This window comes from Protopterus annectens, chromosome 13.part0 (genome assembly GCF_019279795.1).
Source record: "Protopterus annectens isolate FY-2018-M chromosome 13.part0, PAN1.0, whole genome shotgun sequence".
Taxonomy (NCBI): Eukaryota; Metazoa; Chordata; order Ceratodontiformes; family Protopteridae; genus Protopterus; species Protopterus annectens.
In genome coordinates, this window is record NC_056747.1 from 345,247,273 (window position 1) to 345,263,470 (window position 16,198).

The following is a 16,198-nucleotide window of genomic DNA, read 5'->3' on the forward strand; positions in this document are numbered from 1 at the left end:
TTATTACCCTTAAGCTACAGTTAAGTTATCGGCCGTTTCTAGTTTTCATAGAGGAAACGGATTTTTCCTTTGCTTTTACCAAATTGTATGCATAGTATTTTGAAAAGGCTAAAAGTGATCTGAAATTCCTTTCTTGGAAAACAATCATTTTTAGTACCCATTATTTCTGCAAAGAAGGTATCTGGACTCCAAGCTCTCTAGTCAAAGACCCCTTACATTATTTTCCGTACAAATAGGGTTACCTTGCGGACAAACCCTTCTTACTTGAAGTAGCCTCTGAAAACAACATGAACCAGTCAATTCCTTTGCCTGTCTTCTTCCCAAATTTTTATTGAAAAAGAGACTACATGATTCATCATCTTAATGTACACAGATAATTACGCTTCTGATTTGTTTTGTCCTGTGAAGATAGATCAAACATTTGTTTATTTCTAAAGACACTTAAGCCAACTGGACTGCAAACTGCATTTCTTGGATCTGTACTCAACAAGGCAATCCCATACTCAAACCACCCAGGGCTCATTCAACCAGATCCATGGCTGCTTTGTCTGCTTTTTGGTCAAGGACATCTGTTGATATTTGTGCAGCAGCCACATGGTTCAGTCCTCATTCCTTTGTTACTCATTACAAATTTGACAGCGGTACTCTGGAGTATCTTTGCAAGAGGGCCACCCAAAATCTTTGTAACTGGGGAATTTGTCCGATGTGTTGAGGAATGAAATGGACAGATTGAAAAAGTTATGTATTCGCCATAACTAAGCATCTGTTTTCATTCCACCTCAACTTCCATCCCTTCCTTAAACCTTCTGGAGAAACCTGTTGGACTGTGTTTTGGAACGTAAAATTCTGGGGTTGAGCCTTTCCTTTTTTTTCTGTCAGCTGTCTTTGTTTTTGTCTGGCTATAGGGGCCTTATGGCAACAAACTCTATCTGAAGTAATGGGGGTGGACTAAGGCATTATGGGTAGAGGGAAGAGCTCGAGAGTTGGATGCAAAATCTGGAGTATGTGGCAGTCTGATTCGAGAATCAGATCTGAACTTGGGTTGAGGATGAATGAAAATGGACAACACAGATGCATAGTTATGGTAAGTACATAACTTTTAAATTAAATTGTGGGATGTAATTGGCGTAGTCAGGAAGAATTGGCTTTATTTGCAGTTTTGTACTTGATAAATCCACAATAGGGCATTTCAATGTTGTGAATATTTTGCGACACTTTCAAGTGTTTGAAGATATAAAATGTATTTTATTTATTTACTTATTAGCATTTAATTACTGGGAAAGACCACTGGGCTGAAGATCCCATTTTCAGTGGAGGCCCCTGGAGAAAAGCTCCAGGTACATAATACAGGCTTGAACAATTTGAACAATTTAGGTATAAGTAAAGACGTAGGCAAACCTAACAATTCCCATACTTATAACAGATAAAATTTCAAAAATGGACATATGTAAAGAACTTTGCAATACTGATAAGATCATTCATAAGAAACTATGAATATGGGCGGTTATTGTGACCACTTTTGACAGAGTCTAAGTGATAGAGTGGAGGAAGGAGTAGCAGTTGCAGAAAGGGAGTGAAGAAATTGTAAGAGTTCAGGTCTTGAATGAACTGGAGGTAGAGCAGTTACAGCTCCAAATGGAGGATAGGTAGTTGTGTAGAAAGAGTTTGAAGTAGCATTGGTTGGGTTAGATTGGAGAGTTATAGGAAAGCTCCTCTTTTTGGTAAGAGTATAGGAGTTGGCCATCTGGAAGTTTTCATTTATAAGTCTGTAGTAGATGTTGATTTTCAGACCTAAGAGAGCTTTTGGGTAAGTAGTTGGTGTAAAGAGAGGAAAGGGCATCAAATAGTGAAGGTTTGTATATAATTTTGTGTGCTGTCATTAGGTGAATGTGGGAGAGAGTGTGGTAGTTCTAACCAGTTTAGTGAATCAAAAGTTGCAAAATGGTGGGTGGAATAGGAGGCGTTTGTTGCAAATCGGCCAGTCGTATTCTAGCAGGTTTATAGCTTGGATTTTAGGTTAGAGGGTAGGTTTGTGAGTAGTGAATAAAATAAATTAAACACTATAACGGTAAAAAAGCTCATCCATGAATTTAGCAATATCCATATTTGTGAATACATGTTAAGATTTAAGTACTTGAGTGTAAGGCTTGAAATAGTAATGTTATGGCAGTTGAGACTATGTGAAAAGAGACTAAACAGAAGATGGTACAAAAATGAAGAAGCTGTGAAAGCTCTTGATTATGGAACGCAAGATACACGCAGTAATGTTTTAGTCCCTTTTCCCACTAGCCTTGTATATAGGGCAGGCATATTTTTATCAGTTGGAGAACAATTTGTAGATGGTAAATAATAGACTTGAAATTTATTTGGGGGGGGGAGCTAGAATTAGGTAGGATAAAGTTGGTTCTCCCCATAGAATAAGGTGGGTTAGGGTTACCTGATTTGAAGGGGCATATCAGCGCTTATACAGTTGAGGCTCGTGTATAGCTCAAGTAGAGGGTTGTAAATTGGTATTGAAAAGGATGATGAAATGGTGGTGAGATTGAGAAGGAGAGACTAGGATTTCGGATGCAAGTCCTTAAGGAAAGTATGACTATAATATTCTGCATGTATGTTAACATAGCAGAAATTATTCCAAGAACTAAACCCATTTGGGGCTAGACAAAGGAAGCTTTACAGTTAGGGAAGTCTGCAAGTTGGATTATAGAAAGTAAGCAAGAGGGAGTGGATTTTATTGGAAGATGTTAGCAAATGGACCAAGGTTTTGGAAACTCGTAGCTTAGGAGGGGAGTGGGACAAGATTAGCATATGCAGTACAAACTCCTGCTTAAAAATTGCTTTCCTTCTCAGGGATTTGATAACTGAATATAAGCAAAGAGAAGGGACAAAAGTGGTGAGTGAAAACTACCAGCTCTGGTAAAGTTTTTAATTGAGTTTGGAGAAGGGAATTTTGCAAAAGAAAGAGATTTTGCAGACTATAAAATACTGCATGATCTGTAAAAATCAGAGAGGTTAGAAAAGATTGAGGAAAAAAATAGAAAAACAATTTAGAAAGGAACAACAGGAAGAAATCTTTAGGGCTGCAGGTATGCAGCAAAAACTGAAAAGTTTAGGATTTTTGCTTGGAAGCTTTACATAAATATTTTATACCCAACTAGATTTGAGAGTTTCTTTAGGTTGATAGTACATAGAGTGGTGGGGAAGGAAGAGGTAATTGCAAACATGTTTTTCTGAAATGTAATGAGTGGGAAGGTATGAAATTTCATATAGAGTATGTAGACAGAAATATTGGAACAAACGATACTAAGGAAATGATTCTTGTAAGCTGGCTTACACAGCCTGATTTGACTAGACATAGTAAGGTCTTAAAAGTTTGAAAGTATTGGCTGCCGAAACTGCAATTACTAGAAAAAGGGGAAAAAAAGCTTAATTTTGGAGTCTTAGACATTGAAGTACTTAGTGCAGAACCATATTTAGTGGTTACAGATATCATTGCTCCTTAGCACTATGTATTGTTTCCCCATGAAACTCTTATCAAAATTGTCTGGAAACCTGTTTCTTCTCTTTTTCCAGGGGCAATAAATAGGGGGATGGGAGCACACCCATAAAATGGATTTGCACCATTAAGTTTTACTCTAAAAAGATTTCTCTCTGCTTCATAAGGGTGGAGGGGATGCTATTGACTAAGCAAGCTCTTTACAAGCTTTTTGGTAACTTGTGTGCGTTTGACATTAGGTGGCTTATGACCTATTTCAAAATGTGGATGCCAAAGGCTACTTCACAACTGGGTTGTCTCCTTCCATTGGATGCTTTACCACTGTCTCCATTTTGGGCCATTTGTACCATGATCTTGCTTCATTCGTAAAATGAACACTGCTACTTGGATCATGACTTAAGGAGTCCGTCATCTTTGCCTCTTTGGATATTGCAGTGTTTAGCCTTCTGTGCTTTTGACTTTTTTCCTCGTTCTCCTTTTAAGTCTATTGGTACTGTTTAAGTCACCATGCATGCTGACATGTGAAGGAGACCTCTGCATTGAGTATTTATCCTTCACCATTTCCTCCTATCCTGGTATGGTAGTTTCTTTTGTCTTCCAGGTTGCTCTCACTCACTGGATGGGGTCTAAACTTACTGAATCAAAGATGAAGTGCACTTTCCTAGCATGACAAGGAGATAACTGTGGTACGCACCTGAAGGTGGAGAGGTGAAGTAGCTAAACTTTGGGTTTGTGGAAGAGGAAATACCAAGCAATTAATACACTGCAGGGGTCTACCTCTCAAATAACTTGATATGGTGAGGTGGTGTATTTGCTTTCTATGGGCAGTCTACTTATTTCCTAGTTTGTGTTATAGTGTAGGTGATTGCAGATTTTTTTGTTTTGTGTAAGTAAGGCCAAGTATTAGTATTTGCAAATGAGATTTTGTAGATTGTATATTCTTAGTGTTAGAAGCAGAATAAATAATTTTTATTACCTTTGCATTTTGCAATATTTTGATATATTCAGTTAAACTACCATTGAACAGATGGCCATATTGATAGACAAGAGTGTAGGCAGCAGATAATGGAAGTCACTACTAAGAATGGTTTCCGATGTGACAATGGTGAGCTGCATTGTAAAGTGATTGAATGTCATTACAACCTTGCTTATAGTAAAGCACTGTTATGGTATGTTTAGTTAAAATTGAAGTGTGTACTATGTGACTGCTTCTACAGAAAATCTAAATGATAGCTGTGTTGGTACTGCTATGATAGATATGTATTATCTGGTTGAAAGGTGTTATGAACATTCACAATTCTGAATTTGTCAATTTATTTTGCCTTTCATTAATTTTGTTCTGTGTTTTTTTTAGATCAGTTCCAATTTTAGTAGCATAATTGCAGAGAAGCTGCGATGCAATACATTCCCAGATACTGGCAAACGGAAACCACAGGTTAATCAGAAGGACAATTTCTGGCTAGTCACTGCAAGATCTCAGAGTTCCATAACTAATTGGTTCATGGACCTAGCTGGAACAAAACCACTCACTCACCTTGCCAAAAAGGTATCTCTTATAAGTGTTCTAACTTATTTTAAAATGAGTGAATATTTGGTTATTGTGTAATTGGTGAATGTGTGGGCTTTTTTTCAGGTCATTAGGTCAAATCTCCTTAGTGCAGTTGGCTGAACTTCGCTCAGGCATAACCCTAATCTTGAATCTAGTGATTTGTGCTGCAAATAGAGGTCATTCAAACAGCATATTTAACGCAGCTTGTTAAGAAGTGCAGGTTTGGGGAGCCTTGTGGTAATAGTCAGTATCGTGGCCAGTCCTTGGGTAACCCCGTCTACAGTGAATGACACAGAATGCTCCGGTGGTTGCCTTTTCTGTTGTACATAGTTCATTAGAACAGATACAGAAAGATGCACCTAAAACGGTGATTTCCATAGGCAGATTATACGGGTTGTAGGGAAAAAAGGAAGCAGTAGACTTGGAAGGATTGAGGTTGTACTTAGTATATTAAATATGTCAGCCTTTATTAAATAAGCAGGCCTGGCACGGAGGGCTGTTAAGGGTTTGTGGGGCACACACAGAATGGAAACTTCAGTCATGATACTGTAATCCCTTCTTTTTCTTTGAGCTCCCTTTGTGGATTGGAATGTTGTGACAGGAAAAGGTCTTTTGCCTTGGTTAGATGGCTGAGATGCATCTTTTCTACCTGCTTGCTGCTTTTTTCCCCCCTATAGAGTTGCCAACAGTAGGGCGGCCACGTTGGTGCAGTGGTTAGCATTGCTGCCTCACAGCAAGAGGTTCTCCGGTTCGATCCTCTGCTGGGGTGCCTTTTGTGCAGAGTCTGCATGTCCTGCCTGTGGTCACGTGGGTTTCTTCCGGGTGCTCCGGTTTCCTCCCACATCCCAAAGACATGCTGTAGGTGGATTGGACACTCTAAATTGGCCCTAGGTGTGAGGGTGTACGTGGGTGTGCTTTCTGTGGAAGGTTGGGTGCCAGACTGGCAACTCGACACCGTAAAACTCCACTGCCAGTCATGAGCGGACAGGTGATCCGCTGTGGCGACCCCTAACCGGGAAAAGCCGAAAGAAGAGTTGCCAACAGTAAAACATCTAGGTGAGTGATATTTATGTACACACATGCTGTTCCATGTGTGTCCTTCCACTTGGCTGTGTGTCAGCTTTTTTTTGTGATGGGTGCAAAGCACTTTTCTACAGCTGTCACCAGATGTAATTGTTGCATTTGGGTGCCTTCCCAACCAGAATGGGATATTTACTGATTTGATTTTTCCATTACTGATTTGATTTTTCCATTACCTTTCACCTCTCTTGAAAGCAAGAAAACACTAGGGTTGCCTTGAGCCTGAAGTTAGTCAATGGGTTTTTAGTCCTAGACGCAGCCTTACAAGCTGCATTAAATAAACTGCCTGGTTGTGCATGTTTATGTTAAGATGTTAAGTTGAAATAAGAGTGTGTTGATTGTAACCCATAAAACTTGCAAATTAGTGCTGTGTTCTGGGTAAGGCCTTGATAAGATGGAGTGCTTGTTAAACTTTGCTAACCTGATGAGTGGATTCCTGTGTTTGTGAAAGTTTCTATGGAGCAAGTTTTACCACAAGAGTTTAAGTACAGTGGGACTGTTGGACTTCTTGGGCATGAACAAATTGGGTGGTGATCTTCGTGTTTCACTGTTGCAGTCATCACATTTGGGTTATCTGCTTGCAGTAGCCCTCAGTCGGCCTGATTATCAAAGTCTTGGGTCCTGTGTCAGTTGCTGTCTCATCTTCCATGACGTCAGGTAGTCAGAGGTATAAAGCATGCAGCCAACACCATTACATCAGTCTTTCTTGCTGTGCGGTGCCCGAAGCAGAAGCAGTTCACAGGTGCCGGTCGGCTGACTCCTGAAATTTTAGTTTTCGAGTTTCAGAACCTAAGTCTTCAACTAAAGCCAAGTACCTCATTGTGGTAACTTTTTCTTGCTCTATTCTGATGTGATTCCTGATTGTGCTGAAAATAAGGATTTACATGAATTAATGCATTCTGCTGAACAGGTTGGAAAACCTACTTTGCAATGTGGTTTTGATTCACTAGAGGCATCTTGCAGGGCTGCTGTCACCGGGTCTGTACTTAGAAGGCATGCTTGGCTTAAGGAGCATTTTTTGCCAGATCATGTTAAAACTAAATTGCTGAATTCTCCCTTGTCAGGACTGCCTGTTTGGAAACAAAGCAGAAGTAGTTCTTAAAAAGACGGAGGAAAAAGCTAAATCTATGCAAACTGTTAAAGATTTCTTACAAGTGCGGCCTCCAAGATTTAGTAGGCATTGGCCCTCAAAATATTGGTCCTTTCGTGCTTCTTCCAGGCCTTTTCAGTTCAAACCCAGAACCAGCAGAACAACAGGGCCTCAGTCCCAGGGTATGCACAGGGCTAAGCAGTGTGGGGCTCCCACTTCCAAATCAGGGAGTAGTAAGACTCACCCCTGTGGTAAGCTGTCTCAATGACTTAACTTTAAAACTTCCAAGCACTTCTCAACTGACTGCTCCTTTAGGGGGAAAGATTGCTATGCCAGCAAAAAACTGGGAACTCATTACCCAGAAGAAATGGGTTTTAAACAGTTTCTCAAGGATACAGATTTCACTTCCACACTTTACCAACCCCAAACGGTTGGCCAGATCTGCCCCCAAATCAGTGGGCAGAGGCTCAAAAGCAAGTACAGTCAAGATTACAAGCTATTCAGGCTGTACCAGAAGAGGAAAAGGGACAAGGTTTCTACTAAATACTTTCCTGGTACCCAGAAAAGACAACTCATGGCTTCCTATCCTGGACCCCTTTCTATCCTAAACACCTTTTTGGTGATTCCAAAATTCAAGATGCTAACTCTTCACCAGTTGCTTCCCATGATAGGCAAAGACGCCTGGTTGGCAACACTGGATTTAAAGGAAGCCTACCTGCACATCCCAATTAGTGAATCTTGCAGAAGATGCCTACGCTTCAAAGCAGGCTGCAAGCACCATCAGTTCTCTGCACTGCCCTTTTGGTTTATCTACTGCTCCCAGGGTATTCACAAAGTGCCTAGCTCCAGTCATTGCATTTTGCAGGCAAAAAAATATTCAAATATACCCATACCTGGACGATTGTTTCATTCAGGCAGAAAGCCAGGACATACTTATGAATTCATCTGGCTTTTGTACAAAAGGTGCTAACTTGTCTGTGGTACACCATAAACGAAAATAAATCATAACTGGTACCCTGTCAACAAATTATATTCCTGGGAGCAAACACAACTTCCCAGATGGCTTTCCTCATGCCAGAGAAACAAATTCATTTGACAACTTACTTCAAACTCGTGGCCAGAAAGACCCTGCTATCTGCAAGGCAAATACTGCAAGCCTTGTGGTTCATGGCCTCGTACATTTTTCTAATTCCATATACAAGACTGCATATGAGAAAACTACAATGGTATCTAAAAAGCCTATGGTGTCAACATTCTCAGGATCTAGAAGCAATGATTCCTATCATACGTTGCCCACGGTTAGAATTCCTTTGGTGGACAGAGGCCTGCCACCAAAACAAGGGACTACCATTCACTCTACCCCCTGCCGCCCAAACCCTAACAGACGCATCAGACTATGCATGGGAGGCTCACCTGCAGGGAAGTGCATTCAGGGCAAATGGAACCCAAGTCAAATGCACCTGCATATCAATCAAAAAGAAAAGTTAGCTGTACAGAATGCTCTGACAGCCTTCAAGGACCACATCCTTTAGGACAGTTAGTGGTAAAGATGGACAATGTAACTGTTGTACATAAACAAGCAGGGGGGTACCCATTCCTACCCCCTCTGCAGACTAGCCATGGCTCTGTGGAACACCGCCTTGAGCTACCAAGTGCATCTACAGGCTCAATTCCTGCCAGAAAAACTAAGTACACTGGCAGACGAACTAAGCAGAAATCTAATGGACCCACATGAGTGGAAACTGGAACCAAAGACTTTCAACATGTTAAACAAATGGGGGAGTTTGCCTCCCCCCAGAATCACCAGTTGGACAAATTCTGCACAAGGACTCCCCACAAACAAACTTGGAAAGTGGATGCTCTGTCCTTCAGCTGGAAAAATATATCCGTTTATGCCTTTACTCCTCTGACTCTCCTCTCCAAAGTACTACTAAAGATCAAACAGGGCAAGCCAAAGATGATACTAATTGCATCAGACTGGCCACGCCAACACTGGTAACCCCCTCTTGCGCAGTGTCACAGCTAGCCACATGGCACCTACCTCAGACCCCCTATCCTGCTGTCACAGCAGGAGAGCCAGATTCTGCACCCCCGGCTTCAAACCCTGAACCTTGCAGCCTGGTTAATTGCCTAATGTCTCCATTACCATCCCTCAATAAACAAGTGTTGGATGTAATTTTGGAGGCAAGGAGGGCCTAGTACTAGAAAATCTTTTGCTGAAAAATGGAAACGATTGTGCCTGGAACCAAACTCAAGGGATGGCCACAGCAGCGCCCAATTTACCTCTGATTCTTCAGTACTTGACAGAGATGCTTCACAAGGGCCTTTCCTTTTCCTCCATCAAAATTCACGCCTCAGTCATTTCAGTTCATTACAACACAGAACCACCCCTCTTTTCTCACCTGCTGCTCAAGCAGTTTCTCAGAGGGGCCAAAAACTTAAGACCCCCCCCCCCCAGAAGAGCCCCAAGTCCTGCCTGGGACCTTAACTTTGTATCGGAAAAACAAGTCCAGAGTTAAAATTCTTTTCTTGGAAAACAGCTTTCCTTTTAGCAATCACTTAAGCAAGAAGGGTTTCTGAATTGCAGGCCCTTATGGCAGTGGAGTCTTTCATCATCATTCATGCAGACAGGGTGTCCCTCAGGGCCAATCCCTCCAAGCCCAAGGTGGTATCCAGTGTGGCTCTTAATCAATCCATTAATTTGCCAGCCTTCTTTTCTAATCCACAGAATAAAGGGGAACGGATACTGCACTCCTTAGATGAGCACAGACAACAACTTAGATTTTACTTGGACAGGACTAAACCTCAAAGGAAATCTGAACAACTGCTGGTGGCATTTGCTGCAGGGGCAGAGGGGAAGCCTATTTCAAAGCAAGCCACTTCTAAATGGATAGGCCATTGCATTCATTTCTGCTATAAACACCATGGAAAACCTATCCCACAGGGGATTAGACCCCATTCAACCAGGGCTGCATCTTCATCTACAGCCTTTCTCTGTGGTGTCCCTACCAGAGACATCCTAGAAGCTGCTATTTGGAGTTCTGTACATACCTTCACCAAGCATTACCATTTGCCAATTTTCTCTAAATCCAGAGCTGGCTTTGCCACTGCAGTCTTGCAGGGCCTTATAGCTGGTCCTAATGCTACCTAAATTCCTCCTCCCATCCTTAGCTTTGGGAATCTACCCAAATGTGATGACTGCAACAGTGAAACCTGAAGAACATAGAGTTGTGTACACTTAAAATAAATGTATATGTTAGAGTGTATTCGCTGTTGCAGTCTTGGTTACCCTCCCTCCAGACCCCTGACTTTTCGGCTATACCTCTATGCTCCCTTACTATGCTTAAAAGCTTTTTGGTGTATTTGCTTTTTTGTTGGAGGTATAACCTTGTGTGTGTGTGTGTGTGTGTGTGTGTGTGTGTGTGTGTGTGTGTGTGTGTGTGTGTGTGTGTGTGTGTGTGTGTGTGTGTGTGTGTGTGTGTGTAATCTATGTGTGTGTATCTATATCTATATCTATATATATATATATATATATATATATATATATATATATATATATATATATATATATATATAATGTGTGTATGTGTATATATATGTGTATATATATATATATATATAATATATATATATATATATATATATATATATATATATATGTGTATATATATATATATATATAATAATTGCTTCCCATTAGGGGGCAGCTGACATCTGGGGCAAGAAAAACTGATGTAATGGTGTCGGCTGCATGCTTTGTACCCCTGACTAACTGACTTCACGGAAGATGAGAAAGCAACCAACACACGACCCAAGACTTTGATAATCAGGCCGACTGAGGGCTACTGCAAGCAGATAACCCAAATGTTGATGGAACATCTACATTTATGGTAAGTGTACACAATTGTACTTTATGGCTTTTGCCTATCCTGGGGATGCCTAATTACTGTAGCTGTGGAGCAAGTAGGCAGATTGGGTGAAATAGGGGAGTCTTTGGTCCAGGCTTTTGTGAAGGTTGTGAGGAGAGTAAAGATATGATCAACATGTAGAAGATACCTGTCAGAATCTTTTATGAATAGTTTGTCACAGTCCTCTGTTTCCTGGTCTTGCACCCTACAGGATTACGTGTCTTCCCTCATAACATTCCCCCAAGTACTGCAGCAGCAGCTGTCATGTAACATATAACATTCTTGGTGGTTCACAGAGTAGACTACTAGGTATGAACTGTTAGAGGGAATATTATTTCAGTGTGTGCGGCCTACACCTTTTGACAGAATCAAATTATGTCCTCATTTTTTCAAACAAATGTTATCTCTGGAAGCATAGGGGTTATGAAAGTAGTATAAATGGCAAACTCTTCAGCACAAACTCTCTAGTGGTGGTATTCTTTAGATTATAAGTCTTGCACAGAATTTGTCACAGTAAACACAGTATCTGTTATATTTGTAGTATTTTGTAAACACCTTACTATATCTCAGTAACCACTCAAGTTAGACACACACACACACACACACACACACACACACACACACACACACACACACACACACACACACACACACACACACACACACACACAGCAGCATTTTATTCATCTAGCTGAGAGCTTTCATGTGAGGTTAAGGAGTTCTGCCCGTGTTACTTGGTTGCTGAGATATTTAGAAAAATGTCTAAATTATATCTATATAAATTAATATGCACAGCACCAAACCAGCACAACACGTAGCCCTTCTGTAGCTAATACTTACCTTCACCGACCCTCATTTCTCCGATTTTCTGATCTACTCACTCTGCCTTTTGTGGTTTCTCTTCCTGCATCTCTCCCCCGCTCCTTCCATCATCCTGCTCTACTCTCTTCTAGCTGTCCTGTAACCACTCCACTCCTGTCTACATTCATCTCCTGTCTTATACCTCTCTTCTTGCCTCTAACTCCTCTGCTTCACTTTTACTCTTTTTTTGCACTTTTCCTTCTCCCCCACTCCAGTGCTTTCTCATAGTCCTGAGTCTGTCCCTCTCTAACAATACCGGCAACTTTTGTGATTAGATAATGAGAGATCTTTCTTCTAATTCTTTGGGCTTTTTCCCGGTTAGGGGTCGCCACAGCGGATCAAATGTCCGCTCATGATTGGCAGTGGAGTTTTACAGTGTAGAGTTGCCAGCCCGGCGCCCAACCTTCCATGGAAGGCACACCCATGCACACACTCATGCCTAGGGCCAATTTAGAGTGTCCAATCCACCTACAGCATGTCTTTGGGATGTGGGAGGAAACCGGAGCACCCGGAGGAAACCCACGTGACCACAGGGAGGACATGCAGACTCCACACAGAAGGCAACCCAGCTGAGGATCGAACCGGAGAACCTCTTGCTGTGAGGCGACAATGTTAACCGCTGCATCACCATGGCCGCCCTCAAAAGCAGTAAATTCAGTGCTTAATTGATTAGAAAATAGATCCCAACTTGCTCCAGCTCACTCATATTTGCAGCTGAAGGAACACTTATTTGTTTTTCCGCAGCTCTGTTTTACTGCCTAGGCCTAACATACTCTGTTCGCTATCACTAAGCTTGGGCACACTCCCCATTCCCACCCACCCCCTTTCCTTAGGTTTATACTTGTATAACCACACCCTATGCTTAATCAACCAATCACATCCAAAACTAATCTGTCCCTCCCACCAGTCACCCAACACTCTCTCATTGTCCTAACCGCATTCATCCTAAACCACTCCCACTCAGCACAGTCTGATAATGTCCTACTCTTCCCAACTATCCTACTCTCTTCTGTCCATAGTACCGCACAAAGCCACACTGAAAACTTAACCTACATCATACTGTATCAAACTTCCCCCTCCAATCTTCACATGCTACTACTCTCTGCACTACTTATCACCCTACTCGCAACTAAATATCACCTTACCACCTTTCACCATCTCAAAGTTCTGTATATATGCACACCTACTACTCCTGTCAACTCGCCTACTTCAGCATATCACCAGAACTGTTCAATAACACATCCATCCAACTATTTACACTATCATGCCCTTCCGTATACCCGCACACATCCTACACAAGTACTCCAAACTCACTGTTATGCCCTCATACAGCTTACTACTCAAGTCCCATCTACTTTATCTCAGTGGGGACATGCATTCTAATCCAGACCCTAACACACAGATTGACACCCCACCTACAGCAAAACTCTGTCTTATTAAACTCCTCTTTTTTTCACATGCAGTTCCTCTGACCTATTAATCTTAAAAATTAACATCGGAAGTATTCTAAACAAAATACCTGAATTCTGAGCAACCCTGTCACTGTACTCCCCAGACATAGCAATACTTACTGAAACTTGGCTAAAGAATCAGTAATGAAAAATTCTTGCCCCAAGGTTGTAATACCCATAGAGCTGACAGAATACACAAGCACAGCGGCGACTTAGCAATTGTATACAAGAGCAACCTTAACCTGCAGCAGCTAGGTGCCACCCCACCCCGTAGCTGTTGACTCTGAAATCTTAATCTCACATCTTCAACGTAACAAGAAAAAGTCCATCATAATAGCTGTATATCTCCCCCTGGAAACAACAGTCTTACAATTGAAAACCTGTTTAGTTGGGCCTCTACAACACAAAATCAGGAAATATTAATCTTGGGTGACTTTAATCTTGACTAGACAAGATGCACCTCTATAAATCCTATAAATTATATCAACCTCATTGTTTTTTCCCAACTTATCTTCACACCAACAAGAATACACAGTAATAAAACATTCCATACTAGACTGGATTCTCTCCAGTCGCCCAAACTAATGTTCACAGTTTGGCTGCCTCCCACACTCCCTTAGTGATCATTCACCCACCTATCTAATTAGGCACAAAGCGCCGTCAGCCAAAACCACCATCTATAAGCATATCCATACTAAAAAATACTTCTCCATAGAAACCCTTAATTCCCTATTAAAACATAACAACTGGTCCCCCTTAAAACACCTTCCTCTTGATGAGGCAGTCATCCACTTCAACTCATTCTTAAGCATCGTAAACTCTCTGGCCCCTAGTAAAACAAGTTGCAAATCCATACTAACTCAATGGTAAAGATGCCATAAACATAATGAAACAGAGAGCATGACTAAAAGTATCTGTCCTCAAAAACCCAAGTTTCCTTCTACAACTACCGCCAGTTGTGAAATTTAGCCAAAAAAAACAAATTCGCTCAGACAAAATGTCCTACTTAAATCTAGTTCCAACAAAAACAACCCTCAGAAAGTTTGGCACTCCATTAAACAACTCTTAAATTTTGGACAACCTACCTACCCCCCTCCTCAACCATCCCTTAACCCCACAGTGCATAGCAGCCCAATTCAACTCGCATTTTATTAACTCCATTCAGGCCTTGGTAAACAGTAGTAACTGTACCTCTCTAACCATTCTCACAACTCCTTTCCAGCAATCTGCTACCATCTCATTTCAGCCCGTCCAGACCACATGCATAAAGAAAACTTCAACTAAAATCCACTACACTTGCAGTATATCAATTTGCTCATGAATTTCTTAAACTAGCAGCTGACTCCATCTCATACCTAGTCTCTTTACTTAATAATCACTCAATTACTGAACAATATGTACAGGTACTCTGGAAACTCTCCCACATCATTCCTCTACATAACGATGGCCCATCCACAGAACTATCCAACTATAGACCCAATGCCATACTCTTCCCCACTTAAGAAAATAATTGAAAAATGCATGTACTCAACTACTGGCCTATCTACTACAAAGCAGTCTTCTTTCCAACTCCCAGCATGGCTTTAGACCTAGACATAGCACCACAGCAGCCATATTAAGTTTCCCAGAGTTGATCAACCACCACAGTAGTAGTAATAACCTTGTCTTTTCCATTTTTCTTGGCTATGTCAAAAGCTTTTGAGACTATCCCATCAAAAACTACTTCCAAGAATAATCATCCATTAATCTCTCACTATCTTACGTCACTTTGCTTCACAGCTGTCTAGCCAACTGTCAACAAGGTGTCAAGAGAAAGATGAAATCTCAGCCTTTCTACCCATTACTGTAAGAGTCCCACAAGGCTTAATTTTTGGACATTTACTCTTCATCTTGACAAACAATCTTAGTTCTACATCCACACATGCTACTATAGTACAGTATGCAGATGATTCTGCAGGCATCTGCACAGCCCCCATCCCTTCCTGAGCTCCTGTCTAAAACCCAGAAAGCTTTCAGTGATATAGAGCACTTCCTCAAATAAAAACCCATACTAAACCGTAACGAGAAAACAAATGAGATTTTCTAATAGATCTACAGAATCTACTACCCGCTTCATGTATTTTCTTCCAACAGCACCAAAATTGAACCAGTAGATAGCACAAAGTTACTAGGTATCACAATAGAGACTTCCTTAAAATATGATCAGCACATAGCCCTTACCATAAAAAGGTACATACTAAGCTCAGCTACCTGTATTAGGGCCACAACATTCCTCACCCCTTCCACTAGTCAAGCCATAGCGAGAACACACCTTCTGTCCAAATACTGTATGAGTTTTCCATCTTCACTAATCTTAAAAAAAACAACAGTTAATATCTATTTACCTGCTCTAGACAGAGGTTAAATATTAATGCGGTTGAGTTTGCCACTGTATAAGCTTTAAGACTAAATTTTAAACCTTGTACATAACATAGATTTGAAATTATTGATGTAAATAGGAACAAGCAGTATTTAATGCCTAGAGGTATCAGTAGGATTTAACTACAGATGCACCTGGAGGCGTCACTCGGATATAATGAGTTAAGAATCAAGCAAGTGCTACTTTAATGTTAGGTAATTGAGTATATACATATGTGTATGTTACATACATGCACACTTGCAGACTTACATTAAGTATATGAATGCACATTTCATATCCACAGACGACATAATAGAAAGCACATACACAAGACAGACATACCACAAAATATATATATATATTTA

At 41.0% G+C, this 16,198-nt stretch overlaps 1 protein-coding gene across 1 annotated transcript in view; it reads left to right on the forward strand.

The window, feature by feature from the left end:
• MED12 (mediator complex subunit 12) overlaps positions 1-16,198 on the forward strand; it is a 4,088,267-nt gene that overhangs the window by 123,537 nt on the left and 3,948,532 nt on the right. The window contains exon 3 of the mRNA XM_044054827.1: positions 4,851-5,042. Coding sequence (XP_043910762.1) covers positions 4,851-5,042 — 192 coding nt within the window. The remainder of the gene's footprint in view (positions 1-4,850; positions 5,043-16,198) is intronic.